Source organism: Annulohypoxylon maeteangense, assembly GCF_022496945.1.
Source record: "Annulohypoxylon maeteangense strain CBS 123835 unplaced genomic scaffold GGS22scaffold_18, whole genome shotgun sequence".
Lineage (NCBI taxonomy): Eukaryota > Fungi > Ascomycota > Sordariomycetes > Xylariales > Hypoxylaceae > Annulohypoxylon > Annulohypoxylon maeteangense.
Window position 1 is genome coordinate 606,728 of NW_025953265.1, and position 17,920 is coordinate 624,647.

Consider the following 17,920-nt stretch of genomic DNA (forward strand, 5'->3'; position numbering starts at 1 on the left):
ATATCTTACTATCGCATTGGCTAATCCTAGATATCGCCGACCTAAGTTTGCAGGAGTCCCTCCTTACATAACACAATATGAAATTCTTAACAGAGGCGTATAGGACAGGGAAATATTCACCCCTCTAGACTAGCACTTAGGATCCTGCAGTTCACGTCACAGCCCTACGGCAGTCTCGGGACCGACGTCAGCTCACTCGTACCCGTATTCTAGCCTCGAACGACTCTGAGTCAGAACGATAAGTTGCTTAGGCCGTTAGACACTTAGGATACAATTCCCGCCTGTCACTATATGGTGCTTATGTGAGGCGTCTTGTCCCTAAAACCGGGGTGATAAGTGGTCTTTTGCGTGTTATAGCCAAGCAATGGCACATTAGTTATTAGGTGAAAGATGAGATTGGAACGCCACATTCGGTGGTACGTAAGCTTGGCCGTCCTTCTCACGGCGCCACGCAAGGGCATCAGTAATAAAGCTCCTTGAGTGGTCGAACGGCTCGACTCACCGCTCAATCTCTAACAATTCACTCTTCCATCGCCAACGCCATTGACCTTTCCATCGGTGAGTCGGCCACTAAAGAGCACCGACGACTACATGATCTAATGTAGGTTGGTAATGGCGTCGCTAGCGATGAAATTTCTACCTATAGTCTACATTTGTGAAGTCTGATTGGATACCTTACGTGTGTAGTACTCGCGTATGTGACCGTCGTATCAGGGCTTGAGGTTACCATAATATGTCGGCATCGGCAACATAATTCCGCAACCCGGTCACGATATTTCGCTTACTCTTTTCGCAAACACCGAGTTGGTGGGTGACTGACGTCGTTTAGGAGTGAGCCATTTAGATGAGTCGACAACGTCAACGAAAACAGATATCGGAGCCGAAAAGTGCAGTCATTTCTATAGAAGCCCGCATCGGAATTGATAATGACAATTGTTCGGCGAAGATTGCTTCCGTTCTACCCGATAGTGATCATACGTCGTAAGCATTCTACCTGCACTATCAGTTTCCCCCTCGATGCCAGTATCGTCTAGGGATGTAGGTATGTCCAAGGGATGTCTAAGGGAAAGGGGTTACCTAATGGGTTCATTTCCTTTTCGTAAGTTATCTCAATATTCAAGGTTTCGTTAGATGATATTGGAGCGAGATGTTCCCTTATGAAACACTGCCATGCTTCCTTAAAAATCGTTCTCGGCATTAGTTATGGAGTGATAGAAAAAGTTGGGGGTCCGGCGTGGGCTATCCGTGTTAGCCGGGGGCCGGGCATGGAAGTAGAGACTGCCGAGACCACCGAGAGGGACGAAGGTGCCGATGGCCTGATTACGTGTCGATGAAGTAGGTATGTAAGAGTGGTTGTATGCTCTCAGATAAAAGTGCTGCACTGAAGCGGGCATATCTTGAAACGTCAAACACCTATATCCCGAAGGATCCCCTCCCGCACCACCAAGACTGGAGGATCTCAACATCCTAGAGGCGATCATGATGTTCCAGGCTTCACCACTACGCTCCAACTAATCTGCTTATGGATTCCTATACCACCATGACCACCACTATAGGCAATCTTTGGTAACCCTTCTCTCAGCCCTGCCGATCATCTTATGTAAAGGAGATGCAGCTCTTCGCCTTGCGCATCTTCGGCCGACACGAACTCCACCGAGCGAACTCCTAGGGCCAATCGAACGATCAACCCGCAAATAGAAGCATGGGTATCATTCCGACTGCCGTTATCTCGCCTAGTCCGCCGTAAAGGTCTAGATCGATGCCGCCGAATGCGAATACACGACAACGCCCAACCGAGTTACGCCGTATAGCAAAAGCACTAACTTCTGACGAGTCTCGGCAACCTTCGAGAATAATCGATCGTCAGATGCAATTCGGCGATACTCATATTCCGAGCTGGAAAAAGGAAGAATAGGCAATTGGCCGGATGGCTTGCAGGAATACAATACCGCGCGATCATATCAGCAAGATGGCTAGCCACATAGCCCACACACAGCTCAGTCTCTTTCGGGTTGTAAAACCCGAATCGGTACCTACACATCACGATTAAGGATTCCAAGTCGTGGGATGAGTAGTTATCGTTGAAATATTGTCAGCTCTCTCTTATTGCCTTTTTCTACCAACGTGTAGGTAGGTACAGCATGACTGCCGGCCTAACATACCACCACCCCTCGTGACTCGCACAGAGCACTCGGTGTCGTCAGATTTACGAAGAGTTAACCATTCCTCGGAACCGGAGACGTAGCCCTGCGGTCCGTAATAGCTCGGCATCTTTTTGGTATGAAGACGAGGTATGGAATTATCGGGCCACGTCGCACAGCATCTGCACGAAATGCGGCGCCGACGGCTAATCTTTCATGCCGAAATAGCGTCATTCTTTTCGCCCTCACATAGGGACTGAATTGGTATTGTCTGGAAATGCCGGTCTTGCTGCTGCAGAACGGTTGTGTACAGCGCCCCTTGCTTCTTCTGCCTCTCAGTCGGAGCGTCTGTCGGGAGGGGGAGGTGGATGCAGAAAGAGATGAGGACTCTATCCAGGCAGCCAGGTACTAGGTATGTAAATTATCTTGCAGTCTGGCTCCCCACAGACGCCACTATAAAATTTTGGAAAAGAAAAAATACTGCGGTGCGACGAGTCCAGTGTTTATTTCTGTGTGATACCTCATAGCTTCTGCGTAGTACTACAGAACATACCAAGAACTCCAGATCCGAAGTTCTCGAATCACCGTAACTCCTGGATATTAGATTGCTCGATATTGTAGCGGCCAACCTCCCCCTATCTCTATCCATACCCACACCTATACCTATACGAACTATTGAAAAAAAAAACATCGATGATCACGAGATCAACTTTCTTCGTGTCTGCTAGTTCGTTGCAATTCACCGACGTCGCGGCGACGACTGCGGGACGGGAGTGTGCTGATCCACTCACTATTATCTCTCTCTATATCTCTCTTTCTCTCTGTATGGCCGAAGGGATGAATATTCGTGGGGGAAATTATCATGGATGTGGTCGCGGAACGAGATTCCGAAGCCCCCTACGCGATGCTAACTCAACTGGGCGACGCCCTTAATACCCTGACAGCCTGAACACAGGGCGGTTAGATCTCGCACTAAATCCACTCTATCTCAATAGAAAAAGAAATGTTTTAGTGATGTGGCGTCGAAGGTGAGACATTGATCAATATATTCTCAGGAGCGGCTAGTCCATAGGTATAGGTCCTAGATTATCGCATTTCGGAGATAGTGTTTACACGGCCTCCTATCTCATTCTCCACCTTCTCGAGCGGTATAAAGACGGGACCACCTACATACTAGATTAAACAAGTGTAATATCGATCTGCGGGTAAGGCCTCGGCCGCCGTATGTGGTGAATATTGCGTGCCTCGCGGGTCTTGGCACCGGAGATCAGCACGGAGTTTAGCTGCAAGTTTGGCAGATCAGCCGGCCGCTGGCAACTGATCGCTGGAGAATGAACAAGATAGAGAACTTTCTACATCGAGGGGGAGCCAAGCACGTCACGACGGATATATGCAGAGAGAGAAGAGAGGGAGTGAGTGAGGGAGTTTTTCCCATCGGCGATATAGACAACAAATGCTGGTCTGGCAAAAAAAGGGCGCACGTACGGGATACGTTCGACACGCCTGTTTGTTATCTGCGGCAAGGGGTCCCTCTCAGGCTGCTTGCGCGAAAGGGGGTACTTAGGTTGTGCCGCCATGCCATGTTAACTTCGCACAAATCTAAACTCATGAGGCTGTATTGACACGGGCGCCCAGCCTTTTCAAGATCATCAAGGCGTCCCTATAGAGTTATGCGGGAAGGAATTAGAGTCTAAAACAAGGTGTCAGTGTTGTTGCAACTAGCGGCAACTAACCCTAAAGACAGAGACTAAGGTAGGTAGTACTAGACTGCTAGAGTAGACCTAAACCTACGATGAGGCGCTAATGCGAAAGCTGAAAGAATATTTCCCGAAGCCAAGAGTGCGATTAACTTGGATTAGCTTGCTTGTGCTACATCAAGAGTGCCTACGAGGGCTACACGTTCCTACTAGGAATGCTAGCCAGTAAGAGGAGGGGAAGGAAGCAAGCAAGCAGCTCTAGCATGATTCTAGCTGGAGCTGGAGCGATGATGCTCAGACGTTCTAAGCTAAGAAACTAAGAATAGACTTACGATGAAGGATTCGTGATCGCTGCGGGCGAGTACCGATGCTAAGGAATACTACCTGACGTATCCATGGATGGAAAGGCATATATGATACGACAGGACGACCCGACGACTCGGTTGCGCTGTCAGTTTTACTACGTAGTAAGACTAGACCGCGAGTTGGAGGTAGCGGTCTTTCCGAAATAGGCAAACTCCTTCCAATCGCCCGGTGTGTTGGGTCTGCTTGCATCCTTATCATATCCAGCATATCACGGTAGAGATCAATATCTGACTGGGGTTGTCTAGGGTCGTCTGCTAAAACGAGACCGTTGTTGGGAATAAAAAACGTCGATCAGGGGCAGGGTTGGCAAGCAAACAAACGGTCTAGTAGGTAACCAACACTTCAACTAAACTAACCACAACTACCATTATATTGATTGATGAATCTATTTACTTTCTTCGAGACGTTGGATATAGTTAGATATAGTTAGCCGTTGAATAGATTCTAGAGACTAATAGTGACATTGAGATGTATTGAAGTATAAATAGGTAGTGCACGGGTTGAAACGTCTGTCAGCACGACGTTGCGCAGACACTGTACTCGCAGCGCAGTCAACGTGTCGAGACCGTGCGTTTCTTTACCTTACCTATTACCTTACCTACACACAGACGTTCGGGTCCTAAGGCGTGCCAGGTGGTAATCAAGCCCAGAGCCAGAGTGAGAAACGAAACGGTTGCGACTTTATGATTCGAGCAGACAGGATTACCTACATGTGCTTGATAACGTCGAAAAAGCAAATGAAAACCTTGCTGTCTTGGTACCCTCCAATATTACGTACCTCTGCAACGGTTACTTAAGAGTGATGAGGTACGTAGCGATGTCTGAGACCTGACTTAAGTCTATTTCGCAGAGGCGGGAAGCTAGCATCTAGCTAAGATTCTAAGCGAATTTGAAGAAAGAGAAGAAAGTCCTGGATAGCCTTTAAGATTTCCCGAACCGCAGCCATAATATTCTAAATGACCAATACCTGGAGGGCTGGTGCATGATAGAGGCGCGGAACAGGACACGGCTGGCTGTTACTCACATACAAAATTTCATATTACTGATTATTAAGCCGGAGTTAAGAGGTGAGACCTATATCATGTTAATACTCAGTTATTTCGTCATGAGAGAATCAATATTTCTATGTGGTGGTGTCTGAAGACTGAGGACTAGAATGAAAACTGAGAACAAGAATGAAGACTAACTAATGGGTAAGGATTATATTTCCTTCGAGGGTAAGTTTATCGCTCAAAATCCTTTGATTTCTTGTGATTAGTTATTCTTATTCTTATTATTAAAGTCAGATTATAGAGGAAGACGCGAAGAAAGACTTTAAAGGAAGATACCTAGGTAGGTAGATGATAATAAGCTGAGCTGTGTTGCTCGCTACCACCACCCCGTAGGGTTTCATTGGGCGACATCTTCGGCCCTAGACGCGCAGATCTCGCTGCAAGTCTCGGTACTAAGAAACCCTGCACCACGAGTTTTGATCTTACTTCCAGCTTCCAATCCATACGACCCTCCTTCGTACACTCAACTAGGCCCACCCTGATCGCTATCAGCACAGTCTTTTCCGACTCACCCCAAGCCTCGAACGGTCCTCAACCAACTACAATCGCATCTCACGCGAGAGGAAGAAAAAAAAAAAGCCATGGCTCCATGTGTCTTTATCTTTTCTCACACGCTTACTCGTCCTCTCGGTTGATTAACCTTTGGATGACAGCGTTGGATAGCCCCTGACGCCATCGTGCCTTCGTCCTACCGCTGTCAACTAGGTTCGCCACGAGTTGGATTCCTCTGAACAGACATCTAGAAGGGGGACATACATACTACACATTACATAGTAGGCAAAACGATTCGAGTTCGAACGCCGTAACCAATCAACGGTTGCCGAACCCTGATGTCCCTCTTATCCCTATGCCTATCAAGATACATATCTCTTCATCGAGAGTAGCACGATACATCCATCCTGCTACCTATCTGCTACTCTAGGCTACTCTAGTCCGTATACACCGTATACACGTAGAGGCACGTAATGTATGAATCGGTCGAAGCTTTGGCTAGTGCCGCAGGACATTCATTCACAGTGTTTCTATTCCGGCTCAGGTCTTGGGTTGGTTTCCGTCTCCCTGGTAGAGATCGGGTTACAATGCTCCAATAGGTCTATGCAAACTTTAGAGACTCGCATTAGCTCGGGGGAAAGCAGCGTTACTATCTGGCAAGCTGGTAATATCTGGCAATATCTGGCTCTATGCCTACGTGTTTAGTCAACCTAATCAACCTAGGTGGTCAACCCAGTCAACCCAGTTAACCCAGTCGACTAAGCCAACCCTTTTTTTCAAGATTCGTCTCGATGGTCTCGATGTCTCTATGGTCCTCCTGAAGGATGTCTGTGTTTCTCTGTTTCTGCGTGTTTCTGTGTTTCTGTGTTTCTTCTCACCCACATCATCGTTATATTGCCCCGCCATCCCATGGACAGGGTTCCCAGGGGTCCCTGACCACCACGGCGTACCTGGTCGTTGTATCTGAGTATCCGCGTATCTCAGTATCTCACTATCTCCTTATGTATTTGATGGCGGCTGAAAAAAATGTCTAGGCTAGGCCGGGCAATTTGTGTGTGTCCCACGCAGCCCACGGCCCCTCCCCCCTTGTCTGAGAAGATACTTCCCTAGTCCCTAGTTACATGCACCCGTAATCCTCGTTTCCGAGTGGCAGGGACTGTGCTGGCTAAGGCGGTGCAGCTCTCATCCTACTTCCTGGTCCACATACACCACACACTTTACCTACTTTATTTTACTTTACTTTACTTTGTACTTTTCCACATGGGTAACTGGCTTTCCCGAGTTGAATAACCTTAGAGGGTCCTTTTTCATATTTAGAAAGCCGTAAACCCGGAGAAGGTCTGATTCATGCACATTCGATGCTTTCCCGTGTACATGTATCTTCATTATGCACATTGTTAGAATTCACTTGTCTTCCTAGCATTACCCAACCCGATCTCTCTCTCCTACCCCCCCTGCCCTCTTCCAGCCCCAGCATCCAATATCTCGTGCCTGGCGCCCTTTGGCTTCTTCTTCTTACACCTTAGTATAGACAACCTTTTCCCTTTTTTGCCCTTCTTCAACTACGGACAGAATCCTTAGATGCTTGTTGGAGTTTGCTACGAATACCCAGTACACTTTGACATGAGCGAGAGCATAGCAGGATATCACTTTCATTCTTCTACCTGACTTAAGTAATCAAGATGGTGTTTTGTGCGTACTGCGGGAAGAGCTTCACACGCAAGGAGCATCTAGAGAGACACATACCGAGCCGTGAGTAGTATCTCACCAGCTCCGCAAGCTGACAGAAACTGACGCCAACCACTATAGATACCAATGTAAAACCGCACCGATGTAGTGCCTGCCAGCTCTCCTTTGCTCGAAGGTTTGCTTACTGCCCTCTCTTTGACATGGCCGTCATCTCATATACTCATCTTTTGATTATAGGGACTTACTTCAGAGACATCATTCCACATACCACGAAGCAAGAGATCCCATGGAACCTCTTCCCGGTGGTGTTCCTACAGTAGCGGGGCGGACGCCTATCGCCTGCCTCAACTGCGCCCAGGCTAAGACGGGCTGTGATAAGAGAGTACCATGCGCAAGATGCGCAGACAAGAACCTCGAATGTCAAGCGCGGTTTGCGCGACGCTCGTCGAAAGCTGCTATGCGAGCTGCACAAGCAACTGCCGCCATGAGCAGTAATCACAACCACAGTCACAGCCATAGTCATGTCACCTTACCGCCACAACCTCAACCTCAACCTTCACCACCGACATCAGCAACAACAGTCAATCCCGCATTCATGGACATAGATCAAGGTACACCCAAACAGGATCCACCTATAAAGGCATCGATGTCACCCGAAAACAGCAACATTATGACAATCGACCCACGAATACAGCAACATGAAAGTCCGATTAAGAAGAATTCACCTGCGAATTCTCATACGAGTAACGACGATTTCCCATCCCCACATCCTAGAGTAGAAGGCCTTGACGACTTCCTGCAGCTAGGCAACGACTTCATACATCAGGAACCGAACTACCAAGACATGCTTGTGTGGTCAGAGTATCCACTAGATCTCGACATATATGCCGGGAACATGCCTCTTGCTCAAGCTGACGTGTCTATGCCTACATTCCCGGAACTTAGCGACATATCGTCTAATTCGGAGCATATGAGCTCTTCGCGAGGATCTATCCATACGAGGAGCACTAGCATCATGTCTACTGCGGATTTCGAACCAGTCACTAAGGCGGTGGATATGAGCTTAAACACCCCTACCGATACCATGATCCCCGAGTTTGAGGTCGTCATTGCCGCTGAGGCTGCCTGGCCGTTGGCGCGATGTAACCCTCCTATATTTTCAGGTACATGTCCGCGGACAGCGATTGTCCATTTGGAGTGTTTAGAGCAGAAGTCACGACACGAAGGTACCTGGAACGCCCTGGAACAGCATCTAGAACAAGTGGACTGGGATGCTGCCGACTTGGCTTCAGTGATCCCCATGACATCCCGCACACGAGACAAGATGCTTGCCATCACACAGACCTTTCTCCACAAGGCCCTGGAAATCCACCGCGGGGGTGTGAATACGCAAAACAAGGCATTTGCAAGTCCCAGATTACTTAGTTTCTTGGTCCTACCCCCGTCGAAGATACTGGAGTACTTCCTACGCAGCTACGTTCGGAACCTTTCGTTTTTTTACTCGTTAGTCTCGGCAGGTTGCGTGGATCCCAACGAGATGCTCCAGAATAACCAGGCAGCCGCACTTCTAGTGCTGCTCATGATTGCCCAGGGGGCGTCTGCGGTCCCCACGGCGGAAGCAAGGGCTCTATCAGCCGGCCTGATCGAGACCTGCCGCATATCGCTGTTCGACATCATCGAGAAGGACATTGAGATGTGTGCCGACCCCACCGCTCTTCGATGCGCGCTGCTGTTTACGCTACTGGGGGCTTGGAGCGGTGACAAGTGGCTCATGGATATTGCCATGGGACAACGGGGAATGTACCTATCGGTGAGTATCCGACAACCCAATCCCTCTCTCTGTGTGTGAGTTTTTAGTCCTAACTAGTGACGACGCAGATGCTAAAGCATGCGGGAATGTTTGAGTCCCAGCCGTCTATGATTCCATCTTTCAACAGCTCGACCAATGCAGAACTCCAGTGGCGTTCTTGGCTGCACCGGGAATCTCAAAATAGGTGCGTTGCCGAAGGGCTATCCCATACCGCCAATTTCCACCAATAGTCTTATGCAAGCCCGCTGATCACTTTTAAAAAAAATAAACAGACTAGTGTATAACTTCGTCATGGTCGATCAGGAACTAAGCTTGTTCCACGATACCGCCCCTATGCTATCCACCAGCGAACTCTGCGCCCCCTTGCCGGGACCCGAGCTTCTCTGGATGTCCGCTAACGCAGATCAATGGGTCGCAGCCGTGCAGTCGATCTACGGCTGCACCGCCAACGTGAACCCCCAGCTTCTCACCACCCCCTCCCTAACCCCCTCCCTCTACGACCTCTTCCAAGACCTCCTAAACGACAACCTCTCCAGACGACAAGCCAGCATCACCCCGCACCAAATGCGGCTTCTCCTACATCCATTACAATCATGCCTCTACCACATAACCCAAATGCTCTCCTGCTTCCCCGACGTCATGAGCGCCCGCCGTCTCGGCAACGGCACACACATCAAAAACTCCTTCGAATCGCGGCTCAACGAAATCCAAGGCCTGCTCCAAAAATGGTACGAGCAGACCATCACGCACCACAAAGCACACCCCTCCTGCGCGACCACCAAAACAAACCTCGTGCTCTACCACCTCATCTCGCTAAACGCCGTAACCAACTTCCCCGAAATCGAGCGTCTCGCCCGCCGCGACGACTTCGACGGCTCCTACTGGGAGCTCTCGCTGCGCCACAAGCGCTGCGTCTACCAGCGCGAGGAAGCCATCTTCCACTGCGGCCAGGTGTACCGTCTGCTCCGCTCTATGCCCCGCGACCGCCGCCCGAATTGGTGGGGCGCCGCCGTCTACCGCGCCACCCTCATCCTCTGGACCGACAGCGTCTCCCGCCTCGACCCGAACTTCCAGAAGCGCGATGAGTCCGGGCCCCCGGTGGCCGTTGACATGGTCACGCCTGAGGACCCCGCGCTTATTGCGTACTTGTGGAGCGGGGACGGGGTCCCGGTGCTGGCGGCGGCGAAGGGACGCGCGGCGGGGGGACTGGAGAAACCGGCTGGTGTTATTGAGTATGCGGTTATGACGCTGGAGGAGGGCGTTAGTTCGCGTTTGAGTGATGGCATTCGACGTAAGCTTGTTGCGCTTGGCGCGAATTGGCGCGCTGATGCGCTGGCCGGGCCGGTGCCGACGCCGGTGTTGGCTGCGTGAGCTAGGGGTTCGGGTCTGGTCCCAGCGTGCTTGGTTGCCGGTGGCGATTTACATGGGACTACAAGGATTTACCCCGGTATATGGTGCATGTCTGCCTAAGTTGGTAGGCATGAACGACTGGACTGACAGGTTATCACATATCGCATTCGCATCTGTCGTTTGTTTCGCCTGTTTGATTGAAAAGTTTCTTCTACGATATCACGGCTCTTCATCTAATACTCTTCTTTTTTCACTTCTGCTTCTGCTTTTTTTGACTACTTGCCTGTTTATTTACCTATACTACATTTGCATAAAAGTACCTATTTAAGACATTACACATATACAGTTGCCTGAGATAGGGGAAATAGGGAGGGGCAAAGGGAAAGGGGATGCCGCAGATATGTCTGCGTTTGCACACATACATATACCCGCATAGGGGAAATACACGTGGACGATACGCAACCACGTAAGGGGTTTATCTTATTGCTGTTCTTCTTCTTCTCGTCGTTTGTGGTTACGACGTTTATGCTAGGTGGGGACGGGACTGACATCCAGGCGTTCGGTACTAAGGGGCTGGGAAGGGCACGCGCATGGATAGTCGCACGCCGGGGGGGAATAACAGGGGTTATCGGAATATTACAAACTACAGACGGTCCGAGGATATTACGTGTTACTGACGGGTACTGGAGATTTTTAGGGGGATGGGGGATGGGGGATGGGGATAGGGTGCTTAGTTCTTCTGGCTTTTCTAGCCGTTCTCATCATCATCATCATCTGCCCCTGGCTAGTGGGGAGTAATTTCCGGCGTGTTTGTGCTGCTTGCTTGAGCTTCCAATAGACCTTTGACTCACTCATACATATTTCTTCATGGCCTGCTTCGAATAGGTACCTATTACATCTTTGATCGCTCGCTTGTTCCCGTTTCAAGTGACAGCTTATGTATGTCCCGAGGTGCGTGACCCAGGGAGACTTTTCGTCGGTACCTACGAATTGGATATTCTCCGCGGGAATTTTTCCATCCACACGTTATACCACATGTTATACAACCTGGATAACTTTTCTAAAGCCCTTCTAGCGTCCTGCTAGAGACGGCATAGTGTACGATGCCTGTCATAAAACATGGGTAAATACGCATGGGCCTTAGTAATGACCATGTGGAACGACCACTTATAAAGTCCCGTTATGCCCTTTTGGTAAGCGCTTACATATTCTCGTTGAGAGGCAATCTGTTAGATAATTTCAGCCTTAATGATTCGATTGTCAGCGATCAATAAGCTACAGTACCTCCCGCCATCAACCTTATTTTCTCAACGTCTGCGATATATGACATATCAAGGGGCTCTCGCGAGGGGGCTCTTAATGGTTTGTCCTAACTCCGGGTCCATAAGCACCCTATACCTTATATGTCTGTACTTACCTATCTAGTGGTTTATTTCCCGCGTGGGATATCGTTCTTCTCTTCCAGCCCTAACCGACGATGATGTGCGATACACCTTGCTTCATATGTACCTACACTAGGTATACTACTTACTACTTAGGTACTATTTAGGACGCACGTTTCCTACCGACGAGCGGAGGACCGCTTACGTGCTTCCGACAAGCTGCGAGTGTCATTCGAGAAGAGGGAATAGAAGCAGCGTGGTAATTAGCGGCGTCAAGCCACAATTGCCCGTTCAGGGGTCTGCGTGGGTTCGCCCGCCTGTCATGGCTCAGCAAAGGGGGTTAGGTTAGGTGCCTATCCGTCTTCTCCGTACTCCTCTGTACGCGAGGGTCAAATTGATTGAACCCCCCTACCTAATCTACGCCCGCCACTCCCTAGGTACCTAGGTGATGTACGTCGTACGTGCGAGGACGCGGGTGGAAGGGTCTGGGCTTTCTGTCGTATGAGCTCGGGATCGCACCGCCACCTTAATGACATGACACCCTTCATCTTGGATTGCGTCGGCAGCTTTCCGCTGCGCGAGATGCTGCTAGTGATGTCGGTTCCCGCCAATAGACGTGTATGTGCTTGCACAGCTTGGGTACCTCACCTTAGCATGTATGTATGTATGTATATACATTATACATACAACCTACCTAGGTACGTTTGTATAGTATAATCTATAGATATTATGTAGCACAAGTCGATGCAGGTAGGGTCAGCCAGGTATCTACCCAACCCAGTACGGTACCTACTGTTAAAAAATTGGCGGTGCGCCTCTCCTAAGATGTTATGTCCAAGAGGCATCCATTCCGCCCATACCTCCCTCGCCTGCGTATATTTCCAATTGGCCTTAAAACTTCCGCGCCCGCAAGCGTGGCTGACCTCAGCGTCCCTTTTCGGGATTTATCCCGCGCCGGCGGTATCGCCCTGGTTGGGTTAGGGTCCCCCCCATGCTGCGTTGCGTGTTGCGTGCTTGCGTGCTTGCATATATGCTACCTTACTACAGTACGTATAGTTTATATGCGTGTCAGACTTACTCATTAAGGCGGAAGACGATGCCAAGGAGCCTGTTCCAGATCTTTTATCTTATATCTTTGACCGGGTCATGAGTCGGTCAGCTTGAACCTAGGTAGCTTCGTGACGTATCAGTATTTTGATATCTCAAATTATGCATTTGTGTATGTAGGTATATATGTATAACAGTCACACCGGAAATAGCTAGCTGGAGTTCGGGTCAGATTTGGTATCCTGTTCACCTAGGTAGGACAGAAGAAGATGGGATGAGGCGTCTATGTTACCCCCACACACGCGGAGTTCACAATACTACGGTTGTACCATGTCAAACGTTTCACTGTCACACTCGAATCTAACCTAATATGTCAAGGTATTACCTAGTCAGCTAGTATGCTTTCCATGAACACCTATGTGAGCAGTGAGAATATAGACTTTGTTCAGGATGTCGCTACGATTTGTTTATTTACCTACTTGTGCTTATCTCGGCTCGCTACTTTAGGATCGACCGCGTTCTCCTTCCGATTTCTACACGTGAGACAAACATCTCAACATAACGGAATTGAGATCATCGTCAATTATTTGATAGGCACATATTGCAATGTTACCAATGTATCACTAGATGCAATTCAAGATATGTACTGTTACGAAATATCTTGCTAAGCAAATCTCAGGCGAGCCGATCTTGGTCTATCCCTGTATTCGGGTCGCTCAACGTACCCGCACGCAAGGGACAGGGGCTCAATAGCAAGGGGTACGACTCCGGATCTTACCTAATGTGTACTGGTTGCCGAGACCAAGTTTTCATGCGGCTATGAGCTTAAACTGATCTCAATTCAACCTGTTTTATCATCATCATCAGCGCAGGAAGGATAGCGATATATGACTATTACACGACGATCATCGTCTGATGTGTCAGTCCCATATCCGCTAACCTTGAACCCTGAATACTTATCTACTCTAATAGTGTTTCTATGCGAACCCCTATGTTGGAGAGAGATGGGCTGGCGTCAGAGATGTTGGGAACCCGGCCACGAGCCACGCGGCTCTATGATCGAGATATGAATAGGTAGATGATTTACTATTCGATTGATCCAAAAAGAGGCATTGTGCATTGCACATTACGCGGCGACGGTCGCCTCGGTGGCTATGGCTCGGATTCGGTCTCGGTCTTGGAAGTCACGAGATGAGAATATATGATAGATCATCAACCGACATATGGTTGTTCTCTCTCCACTCGATGGTATCGCATCGGTCATGCTGATCCGATCTATCTGCTTCCCGTTATGTTGGTTGTTAGCCAGCGGGTTAAATCTTATGCTTACCTCCTATATCAAGAAAGGATCGATCTTATTAGTATAATTAGTATACCCAATCTTGGCCTTCGTACCTATCAGGAATCAGGATGACTGTGCCGCAACCTATTAAGTTGATGACACTAACATCGGTCGACCTCCCTTTCGGGTTGTTCTCTCCCGTTAAATGCAGTCAAGTATTATCTTTCTGACTAGATTTCGGCTCTCAAGCCGAAGAGCAACTATCGGTAGTTGCGATTCGAAAAATGTTCAAAGCTCTTGGTGACACAAGTTAGTTAACAGCGAGATTGAATCGGGGTGTTCGCCCCTTTTTACCTTCCAACCGTCCAACATTTTCAACCCGAAAATTAAAGAAAACAAACATCAGCTTACAAGAAGTCTCCCATCCTTTCCCATCCTTCATTTTAATCATGTCGATTCCTGTCGTCCGCCTTTTCATGACTCCCAAGTCAGAAAAATCGCTTTAATGGGAATATTTAAGACCTCGCGTCGCACAAGTGGCGCTTATTTCCGGAAGTCCGTTGGGGCGCAACGCCAGCTCCCTCTTAGACATTCTGACTTTGGCTAAGGCGGGCGCAAGTAGGATGACGATAACATCCAGTGGGGTAACTAGTGCAGAGTGGCGTGCCATACATTCTGCTATGCGCATCAGACGACGTGCCGCAAAAGATCTCCATAGGTGAGCCTTTGACGAAATAGGGGCATCTTGGTAAGGGTCGAAACGGTTTCTTATCCTGCAGTCGAAACCAACATCTTTTCCGTGATTTTGAAGATGATACGCTCGATGGCTTAACGCTTGTCTCACGGTATGTAATTCGTAATGATGCGGACCCGAAAGTCTGTAGCAATCGTGGGGTCCGGCATTATGGACTCCGCGAATGCCCCCTTGCTCCAGTCCGCGTATAGGACAGACAGCAAAAGCAGGTATGGCGAGCCACACAGCAACCATCGGGGTCCCTGGCATCCCAACCAAGACCCCCTCTCGATGTCTTGCTGTCCTCGCGCCATCCGCCATTCTGTTCTATAGTCGCGACTCCGATCTATTCCGTATCTCTGTAGTCGCGACTCCGTCCGCCACGAGTCCGGCACCTCACCCCTTAAACCGGACTGACATAGCACAGTCAGAGTCTCCGGAGCTCCTTGGGGCCTCAATTCGCTATAAGAAATAGTCGAGAGGAAGGTTATCCCTAGTTGTAGAAGCTAGGACAGTGTTCACCATCCTTCTTTATCCCATCTCCCAACCACCATTCTCTCGAAAGATATCTTCGCTTTTTGACTCGAGTCCTTTGACTTTGTGACACCTCTCTCTCTCCCTGTGTGTGTGATACATACGTCCCAATCAACAGTCGTTACACCGACACCTACCCACCCCACAAACCCAACACCAGTCAACACCAGTCAACACCATGGCCCCATCCGCAACCTCATCATACCCGGCCGCCGCGCCGATGAGCAACCAGATCAAGCCCCTAGCCGGCAAAGTCGCGCTAATCACCGGCGCGGGCCGCGGCATCGGCAAAGGCATCGCGCTAGAGCTCGGCAAGCGCGGGGCCTCCATCGTCGTGAACTACGGGCGGAGCTCCAGCTCCGCCGACGCAACGGTGTCCGAGCTCGCACAGCTAGGGTCCAAAGCGGTCGCGATCCAAGCGGACATCGCGAAGCCCGCGGACGTAGCGGCGCTGTTCGACAAGGCAATCGCGCACTTCGGGCACATCGACTACGTCGTCTCGAACTCCGGCATGGAGGTCTGGTGCGAGGAGACCGAAGTCACGCCGGAGCTCTTCGACCAAGTCTTCAACCTCAACTGCCGGGGGCAGTTCTTCGTCGCGCAGCAGGGGCTGAAGCACTGTCGCGAGGGCGGGCGTATCGTCCTCACGTCGTCGATCGCGGCGCAGATGGCCGGGATCCCGAACCATGCTTTGTACGCGGGGTCCAAGGCCGCGGTGGAAGGGTTCACGCGCGCCTTCGCCGTCGACTGTGGGAAGAAGCGCGTTACGTGCAATGCCATTGCGCCAGGTGGTATTCAGACGGATATGTTCGATGAGAACAGCTGGCATTACGTGCCGGGTGGGTATAAGGGCATGGATATCAATACCATCAAGGACGGCCTCCGCAAGATGTGCCCCCTTGACCGTGTCGGCGTCCCGGCCGACATCGGAAAGGCGATTTTTTGCCTCATTAGCGATGAGGGCGAGTGGATTAACGGTGAGTTGTTTGCCCCTTTCCTTTCCTTTTCTTTCGTTCGTTCGTTCTTCATTTCGATCATCACCCCGCACAGCACAGCACAGCGCAGCACAGCCCCGTGTCTTATCCTGTTTTGGCGTCGCATTTACCTACACCCTTCCCTCATTATATCGGAAGGTTTTTTTGTAATGCGACGCGATGCGATGCGATGCGCTGTGATGTTTAGAAAAGGTTCTTGGCCTTTTAGGCAGACGGATACGAGAGAGTTATTATGACTGACTTTTTTCCGCAACTACTGCAGGCCAAGTCATCCGTGCTTCGGGCGGCGGCGTGTAGATTTTCTACGCGCGACCGGGATCCCCCCCCTGAGCCCTTTTTATTCCGCCCAAGCTGCCGTGGCATGCAGCTAGCAACGCGCGGAGCATGTCAGATTTTTACTCGGCGCCATTCTGGAGAATGCCGTCGGGGCTTTTTTTTTGGGTTAGTAAGTAGGCTATTTAGACGGCAGGTTGTCGATTTGTCATACCTAGGTGGCGAAAAAAGGTGCAGGAGATGGGAAAGAGGAGAAAGCTCAAAGGAAACGTCGGGAATAGGCGTGATCGTGGATTAGGTGATAAGGGGTATATGAAGGAAATGGCTCTGTTACTACGGGGTTTAAAGCATCGAAGTAGCGAGACGATGATTTTCCCTTTTTTTCGTATTCTTGTGTAGCTCTCGTCCCGACTTAGGCGGGGCGGACTAGAGATGATGAGAAAAAAATAAAATAAAATAAAAGATGGATATCAAACACGAACGCGGGTAATTCTTCACGCCATTGCTATCGTCGTCGTTGTCGCCACTTCACACCATCGTCGGCTTTATGAGTAAGCCAAGCCGTCTCTCGGTGAGCCGGTGAAGATGACCTACCTCGCACGACGCTGATGAGTAACGGCGCCAACCAAACTAAGTAGCCATGTCGCGCCGTGGCCACCGTAGATGTCAGATTCACCAAGACACGTCTCATGCACGCCGAGTTTTTTTTTTGTAGTTGTATAAGCTGCTATATGGCTATCTATACGTTCGACGCCATCCGCCTATCTATCTGACATCACAGCCGCGTCACCCTTTGGTATCTTAATCTCCTGCTAGTACCTGACTGAAGGCGAATATCTGTCGTGAGGCTCTATTCCCGGGACCATCCCGGTGATCTAATACCGCCGGAGTATCAGCCGGTGCAGCAATTAGACAGCTTATGTGAACATAATCGCCGGCCCGTTGCAGCTTGGTAATAAAGTCTAATCGTCATCTCATCCATCCATATGTAAATCCCTTGGTAGGTTAGTCTATGGCTCTATGTAGGTAGGTGCGGAGATATCTCCACGTAACCAATAAGCGCTATGAATAGATATT

The 17,920-nt window shown here is 49.7% G+C and overlaps 3 protein-coding genes across 3 annotated transcripts; 2 read left to right on the forward strand and 1 right to left on the reverse strand.

Annotated features, from left to right (window-relative positions):
* Positions 1-7,590: 7,590 nt before the first annotated feature.
* GGS22DRAFT_171915 (uncharacterized protein) lies at positions 7,591-11,304 on the forward strand. Its single transcript, XM_047962683.1, has 3 exons — positions 7,591-9,247; positions 9,316-9,431; positions 9,520-11,304. Exons 1-3 carry the CDS (start codon positions 7,724-7,726, stop codon positions 10,616-10,618), a joined length of 2,739 nt encoding a protein of 912 aa, XP_047815631.1. The 5' UTR covers positions 7,591-7,723; the 3' UTR covers positions 10,619-11,304.
* Positions 11,305-14,810: 3,506 nt separating this feature from the next.
* GGS22DRAFT_191992 (uncharacterized protein) lies at positions 14,811-15,362 on the reverse strand (the record flags this gene model as incomplete). The annotated part of the gene is made up of 1 exon (XM_047965196.1): positions 14,811-15,362. One exon carries the CDS (start codon positions 15,360-15,362, stop codon positions 14,811-14,813), a length of 552 nt encoding a protein of 183 aa, XP_047815632.1.
* Positions 15,026-16,979, forward strand: GGS22DRAFT_171923 (1,3,6,8-Tetrahydroxynaphthalene reductase in complex with Nadph and Pyroquilon). The gene is made up of 2 exons (XM_047962684.1): positions 15,026-16,552; positions 16,833-16,979. The coding sequence occupies exons 1-2, from the start codon at positions 15,754-15,756 to the stop codon at positions 16,865-16,867; spliced, it is 834 nt and encodes a 277-aa protein (XP_047815633.1). The 5' UTR covers positions 15,026-15,753; the 3' UTR covers positions 16,868-16,979.
* The last annotated feature ends 941 nt before the right edge of the window (positions 16,980-17,920 follow it).